The sequence below is a fragment of the Centruroides sculpturatus genome, unplaced genomic scaffold, assembly GCF_000671375.1.
Source record: "Centruroides sculpturatus isolate CEXI.00-Female unplaced genomic scaffold, Cexi_2.0 scaffold231, whole genome shotgun sequence".
NCBI classification, from domain to species: domain Eukaryota; kingdom Metazoa; phylum Arthropoda; class Arachnida; order Scorpiones; family Buthidae; genus Centruroides; species Centruroides sculpturatus.
In genome coordinates, this window is record NW_019384443.1 from 111,601 (window position 1) to 119,060 (window position 7,460).

General features: G+C 32.4%; 2 protein-coding genes across 2 annotated transcripts; both read left to right on the forward strand.

Annotated features, from left to right (window-relative positions):
* Positions 1-1,940: 1,940 nt before the first annotated feature.
* Positions 1,941-3,035, forward strand: LOC111620199. Its single transcript, XM_023362096.1, has 3 exons — positions 1,941-2,194; positions 2,334-2,501; positions 2,583-3,035. The coding sequence occupies exons 1-3, from the start codon at positions 2,033-2,035 to the stop codon at positions 2,607-2,609; spliced, it is 357 nt and encodes a 118-aa protein (XP_023217864.1). The 5' UTR covers positions 1,941-2,032; the 3' UTR covers positions 2,610-3,035.
* A 3,016-nt stretch (positions 3,036-6,051) lies between these two features.
* Positions 6,052-7,199, forward strand: LOC111620200. Its single transcript, XM_023362097.1, has 3 exons — positions 6,052-6,221; positions 6,307-6,452; positions 6,530-7,199. Exons 1-3 carry the CDS (start codon positions 6,135-6,137, stop codon positions 6,726-6,728), a joined length of 432 nt encoding a protein of 143 aa, XP_023217865.1. The 5' UTR covers positions 6,052-6,134; the 3' UTR covers positions 6,729-7,199.
* Positions 7,200-7,460: the final 261 nt, after the last annotated feature.

A 7,460-nucleotide genomic window follows, 5' to 3' on the forward strand; every position in this document is an offset into this window, starting at 1 on the left:
ACCCTCACGACCAATATCCAAGGAGCCAAAATTTCAATCACAATCAATTTAACGAGGGAATTCTTCACCCAAACAATATTAATAAAAGGAGTCCCAACAGAACCAGGGGGGAAAAAATATTCGAACTGTTACAGAAAGCTGGCCTTTTCCCCATACGTATTCAACGTTACTGAAGAACACAGAACGGACAGAGCGTACCAACAGGAAGAATCAACATTATCTTAGCAGCAGAACGATTTACCCCAATCCGACTATACTTGACATCTATCGAACAGGAAAATATGACAAACGCCCGAGAATATGCCGTCGGTGCGAACGACTGGGTCACACCAAACATCTGTGCAACTTGGGGATTATTTCAAACGTTAAGATCAGTTTGTTATCTAATGTTAAATCGTATTCACGATAAAATTCACCACACACAATCTTTAAACCACAATTAATCAAGTGTGACTTTAACTTCTTTGACTCAAATTAAGTCTACTTAAGAATATTCCTACTGTCACATACGAGATTTAAAGTCGAATTCGAGGTAAACTGTCATATCCGGTGTGTTCAACAGATCCAGTTATCATTATTCAGACCGAGATTTAGGTCATAGATCGGGTATATTATGGGTTATATGGCACCACTGAATGTCGCTCGAAAAGTTAAGCAACTCATTTCTGGATATTTTGTAATGGCGAAGAATTATTTTTACGCAAGGAAACGGCATGTGATGTAATCTTGTGATATAGATTATCTAAAAATCCAATTTAGGATGTCGGGCGAACAAGGCGTATCTTACCACTCTAAAAAAGCCAGGATCGAATCGACCGAGCATCTTAAGAAATTTTTCTTGGGCAGTTTGTTTAGGATATATTGAACCTTTCCACTAAATCACGGTCATAGTGGTTCTGGCAGAGCCTACGACGGATACAGAAAAAATAAGACTTTCGTTGTGTCCAGAGTAGAAAGAGCCAGTTGAAAAATTATATGAAACTAATCAATAATGATGCAACTTTGTCTATTGAATTAATTAATTCCTATCGCAAATTAGCCTGAAGTCACAATTCTAAGTCTATCCAGGCCGTCACCATTTTTTTTTCCGAGTTTTCCATCTGTTAGGATCGACGAGCGGTCGGAAAACGATCCATCACTAATGTAAAGATTGAAGACTCCAAAGAAAACAATAATGAAATGAGAACATTGCGGCATTATTTCTGATGTGATTTTTTATTTCTTTGATATCAAAGCCGTATTTATCGAATAGAACTTCCATACGAACTCTTCAGTTCCGGTCATATGGAGGTTTTGGCCTCCGAAATTCCTGTCTTAATGCGACGACCTATTCGGCAAACGAAGAGCTCTGGAACTTTATTACGATTGCTGATTAACTATTCAATTCAACTATTCAATCAACATGCCACAGATTGCTTCAATATGTAATTCAGGCACTCTGAATAATTATGCCACAGTAAAGCGGAACGCCTAAAACCACGTTTTAACTAGAAAACCAGTAAAGTAGTTGCTGAATCCTATCCATAATTATGATTTAATTAAAAGAATAACACAATTTAAATATAGAGTAAGTGATAATTCGTAAACGATGAGTCTATTATTAAAATTAGGCAATAAATAATTATTTATTTTAAAAACTTCGCATAATTATATGCCATTTTTATAGTTTTAAATCAAATTATTATAATTTACCAAATAATAAAACTAAAATTCTCATTTAAATTTCGAATAAGAAAAATTAATAGGCGAGCGTAACATCGCGATTTTAACTAATTTGCATAAATTAAACGCTTGTGAAACGTTGTTGTTTGAAAAGAAAATAGTAAAAATAAAACTTTATTGAATTTTCTCAATAATTTTCTTTCGATATTTTTATTATATGATTCAGATATTTGCATTATATTTGCATACGCGTAACCACGTTGAGAATAAAGGTGACTGGACGATTCTTTCTTCGCGGAATTCTGTAAAGAACGACCAGGAGACAAGACGTAATTTGCTGGTGTTCTGTGTAGAGAAAGTATTAAGAATCATGAATAATTCTACGACAGTGTCTAGTGAAATAAAAACTGTGTTGGTAGATGCAACAAAAGTGACTCTCGATGAAACAGTTCAGAGCGTGTTAAGTGTTTTCGATGACGTTCGAGTTAATTCCAACGTGACAATGGATGTTTACACGATTCGAGTATCTGACGTAAGTATCATATAAATTTTTAAAATTTATGAAAAATAATTATTGTTCAACAGTTTTTTCTGTATAATAAATTTTTTTTACATTATTTTTGTTTTTAAATGTGTCTAGATTTTGTCTTAGTGTTTTCCTTTTTCCACAGATCGTCTGTCTTTCTATTTGCTTCTTGATAATTCCTATTATCTATCTCATTGGACACGTATGTGTGCGTAAAACAACGAAAGACGTTGGAAGCTTTCTGCAATTTACTGGTTTTATTTATTCCTTCACAATATTCTTGTACATTCTAAGCTGGTCTAATGTGAATTTGGTAGTATTTTCCCCTTTTTTAAATACCTTTTTTTTTGTTTTTTTTTATTCTAATTACATTGTTTTTCTTTTATTTTTGTAGGATGTCTTCATGAAAAATAATGGATAGCTTGGAAGAAGGAAGCTAATCTTGACGTTCGTTCTTCGAAATATTATTCGAATCGAACTGTTTCACTTTGATTTATGTACTGGGACATCTAGTAATTTTAATGACGTATATTATATGTATATTAGAATTCCTTTTAACATTTTAATATAATTAATTTTTAAAAAGAAATGTATAAAAATGCTTGTCTAATTTTGCTGTTTAGAGCGAAAAAACATTAATAAAGAAAGAATATTTCAGATAAAGTAGTTCTTAATTGCTGGATTGTTTACAATATAATCACTTACTAAAATGTCAATAAGATCATGTAAAAATTAACTTCGCCATTTTAGTTATTTAAACTCAAAATATGGTGTCAAATTATCACAATTTTAAATCAGATTAAATTACTTACTACTTACATTTTTTCAATGCTTATAAATAATTTTGTTTTTTCATGTGAGAATGTAATATTCTTAATGTAAAACATTAAATACACAGTTTAGGTGAGCACCTTTTGAGAACCGCTAGCCAAGAGATTCTTAAATGTGCCAAGAATGTGTTAGGGAAGTAACACAGCTATTTGTAATTCAAAATATCTGTAATTACTCTGCAATTTCAAAATTGATGACCCCCCGACAATTTCACTTTGGTCATCTATACTTCTTTAAACTTCAGAACAGATCGGTTAGATGAAAATCCAGACAATAGAAAACTTATCGACCCGAATTCTCAATTGACCTTATACGAATTTCCGAGCTAAACCGGATGTCACGTTATTTCANTTAAACTTGTTCAATTTTTTTTATATGAACAGAAAAATTCATTTTATCACAAATTAAAGTTTTATTTATTAATTTTGAAAATGTTTGAATACTTGTAACACGATTATAATACAGTTTTATATTAAATATGGATTCTCCAAAGCTTCCTTAACATCCACAGTGAAAGAACTTTTTGATTCATCAAGTTCATTGATAAAATTTTGAATGTCACGTAAATGGTCCGCATAGAATATTGAAGCTTTTATCCAAGTGCCCCATATTATGTCTATGGGAAAGGATGGCAAAGGAGTATCTGGCAAACGCTCACGATGCATAGCAGTTCGCATTAGTGTCTTTGGCAAGCGAAAGTTTGAAAAGTAGTTTCTTGCCGGAACAAATGAGGAGTTTCACATCTTTAAAATGTAAACGAACTTGTCTGGTCAGAGGATGTAAAGCGTGATTCAGGCAGGTTACGTGAATAAGATTATATAAAAAGTTTTCGTCATACTTACAGACTACACAGCATTCTGTAACATGGCATAACTATAATTATACAACACCATTAAACCTTCCTCAACAAATCTTGCTACCGCCTGTACACTCGTCTTCTCCAGAAATTTACATAAAATATGATAAAATTTAGCTCAGTCTTTTTCGTCAAGTTTTCGTACTACCATTAAAGAAACATATCGTCCGCATACGTCTATAGTTTCATCTATAGCAAACCATGTAGCATTGTCACTAATTTTTTTGAGGATTTCTTCAAGTACTTCCTGAAGAACACGTGGAAGATAATTCTTTCTCAGTGTTTATTCATCAAGAAGATTTTGTTTCGTGTATTTTTGTAAGTACTTCCTGGGCAAGGAATGCATAAGTTTATGCAATTCTATATTATATCCTATAAAGGTTTTTGCTGTATCTAAGAAAAATATTTCTTTGACCCTGGTTTCCATTTTTTGAGCAACATCTGGGATGTTCGATCCTGTGGACGTGCTGTTTGCAAGTGCCTTGAAGAACGCATATGATTCTTAAAATGTAATTTTTTTATGCACATAAATGCATTTTGACATACCTTGCAGAACACTTTTGAGCCATCTACCGTGAAGTCTCTCTCGGCTAACTTCGCTCCCTCACCCACTTCAGTAGTAGTTGAGACACAGAACTTTTATGCTTACCCATTAAATTTCCCAGTCTATAGCCGAATATATAACCTCGAGGCTGAGCACACTTCTGCACTTCACGCTGACACCAATAATTTATTTCAAAAAATTGCAAGGAAATCCAATAAAACGAACATTTTTGCTGATTTTGGTTCAAAAAATGTAAAAAGTTCATTTTCATCGGTTAGAAAAATCCTTGGATTCTCGGATAAATCCGGAAAATCCGCGGAACTAGTTATAATACATCGAGCTGAAATAAATCTAGATATTTCAGCGGTTCTTTCTCTCTCTCCAGAGTTTACAATGGTTCGCGAGTCGATAAATACCTGGAGTAGAGGATGTCCACAAGGTGATGATAGATTTCGTTGAGACAAAGGAGTCCGTTATCGTTCTGGATCGGGAAAGTCTGGGTCAAGAAGGTTCGTCCTCACCGGCGCCGTTGGTCGAAGGTGAAATCCGATCGAGTTAAATTTGACACAGGCACAGAAAAGTTTTTGAAGACTTTAGTCCAAGAGGAACGGACGACGACTGACTCCTCGGCCGTCAATTACGATATCAGCACGATATAGCCCGGCTAAGAGGTCAGTAGATAACGGGAATGAGTCATTTTCGTACTACAGTCTTTCGAGTATTAAAAGATTCAAGGTTTGGCTAAAACATCAAGATTTTTTGCTTTGGTTTATCGGTCACCTTCAATAAACTATCCATACGATATTTCCATTGGTCTTATTACGTTGAATCATTGTATCCATGTAAACCTCTCGGTATTATCTAGAAACTCGAAAACGTTTAACCGAATAATCTTCATTTCTTTCAAGCACGACTTTCAAAAGCCCATCTTTGCTCTGTCCAAATCCGGAATGAATAAACAGAGGATTGGCTTGCTACTTTAAATTTTTGTGGGCACTTTTCTCACTGCAAAGACATTTGATTATGAATCAACTAGCATCTTTCCTCTTTCTCTTCATCGTCATTTTCAGTTTCTTCTTGCTCCATATTCGTATGGTTTGTAAAATTGTCCAATTTAGTAAATTTCATAGTTTAAGCTCCACACATCTATTAGAAATATCGTTTTTGTACATGTTTTCTGTGAATGGGAGTGTACTGATTATGATTTCATTATTAATTATGTATTTGTTAGGTCGATTGTTTTTGCACGTGTGAAAACCTAACGACCGTGGTCCAACCTGGAACCGATCGGGTTAATATTCTGTACCGTACGACTCTGTTTCATGCAGATTTTACCGTTTAGATTAGAATAATTTTAGACAGATGAACACAAATTTTTTAACACATTAATAATAGGAATATAAATTCATTTAACATTCTGCCAACCTAAATTTAAATTTCGAAAAGAAATTCATTTACATAAAAACATCTAATGATTTAATTCCCATAGAAGAAAATAAATTCTATTAATTTTAATTAAAATTAAATGATTAATTTTAATGATCAATCGTGATCATAATTAAAATAAAACTGAATAAGAAATTCTATTTTGCATGTTCTTCTTGTCCATGATTACAGTGTAGATGGAAGGTAATCTTATAAAAGATCATCAAGAAAACCACTCAGTGATGGGCTTTCTAAGCATTACTTTTTAAATTCACATTATCTTTTACAAAATGGTTTCCATAAAAGATTTTTTAAAAGTATGTTTTACTTTATTTACATATTTCATTGCAAATATATTTGGTATAGCTCCTATCATGGTAAGACTTTTATTAATTATAACTTATCATTTTTTTATAATATAAGATTTCTGATTTTTTTAATATAAATTTTTATTAATTTCAGCTTTCAATTGGCATAATTACGTTCTATTATTATCCATTATATGCCAGACATTTGCATTCTGTACCTCATCGAAAGTTATCGCTGGTCGTTCTATTCTTTTACTTCTCAATTTCGTTCTGCTTTGCAGTATCAGTAGAAATCTTGTTGTAAGTAGTAATATATATTTTTGAATGATTTATTAGTAACATATTTGTGTGTATATAATATAAATTTTTGTTTATAGGGAATCACGTTTCGCTCTTAGCACTGAAGTAGACTTGATTCGTCCACGTAACGCTTTAACAGTCTTGGTGCATGCAGCAATCTTCCGTTCCGTCATCAATCACTCTCGTAAAATTGTATATAGATTAAAAAATTATGGACGACACTGCAAAAGACAAGCAGTACTAACTGGACCGAAAATACTTAATATATTATTTTAAATTTTAAACGTGGAATTTTTTTTTACTGCCAGACTTAACGTTAAAAATTGCAGAAAGTATATGTTGACACCGATTATTGAAATTATATCGGACGATAATACAGTTGAACCTGCAATAACTGCTACTTTTTCGGGAACTTTTCTTCGAAATGCATGCAAAATCTATTGTGACAGTTATTTACAGGTTTATCTTCCAATTAATTTAATAGTTTTACATTTACAGGAGATTAAAATTTTAAAATTAATGATAGCAATATTTCTTTATATAATGTTCGTTTTAATGCAGCAATATTATTGTTATATAACCTGTAAGCAAGAGTGTATTTACATTATATCGTTTATTTAGTCCTGTTTTAAAGAGAAGAAAATGCTAAATTATTGCTGTATGTGATTTCGATCGTGATTCATGTTTTGGTCTTTTTTTTCCTGTTAAATTTTAATAATCTAAACAAAATTAAATGACGTGAAATTGTGAATGAATAAAAAAATAATTTTTAAAATAAGTTTTTACATGGTAATAAGATTTTAGTTGTTAAGTTCAATACTCTCGAGATAATTAAAGGATGTCACGTGTCCGGTGTCCTAACTACCAAATTTTTAATAGCATCAATCCCCTAATACACAAGCCTTTCGTGAAAATTTTCAGAAATTTTGACGAAAAAAGACCCTAGTTACGAACGGTGCGCTTAAGAGGCTCTTAAGGCTTTCGTGTTTTGCAACGATAAATACCGTA

Bases quoted from the DNA above. Each gene is read 5' to 3' on its own strand.
- LOC111620199 (XM_023362096.1), top strand. From the start codon at position 2,033: ATGAATAATTCTACGACAGTGTCTAGTGAAATAAAAACTGTGTTGGTA. The intron at 2,195-2,333 runs GTAAGTATCATA...CTTTTTCCACAG, and splicing joins ACACGATTCGAGTATCTGAC to ATCGTCTGTCTTTCTATTTG. The intron at 2,502-2,582 runs GTAGTATTTTCC...TTATTTTTGTAG, and splicing joins GCTGGTCTAATGTGAATTTG to GATGTCTTCATGAAAAATAA.
- LOC111620200 (XM_023362097.1), top strand. From the start codon at position 6,135: ATGGTTTCCATAAAAGATTTTTTAAAAGTATGTTTTACTTTATTTACA. The intron at 6,222-6,306 runs GTAAGACTTTTA...TATTAATTTCAG, and splicing joins TTGGTATAGCTCCTATCATG to CTTTCAATTGGCATAATTAC. The intron at 6,453-6,529 runs GTAAGTAGTAAT...TTTTGTTTATAG, and splicing joins GTATCAGTAGAAATCTTGTT to GGAATCACGTTTCGCTCTTA.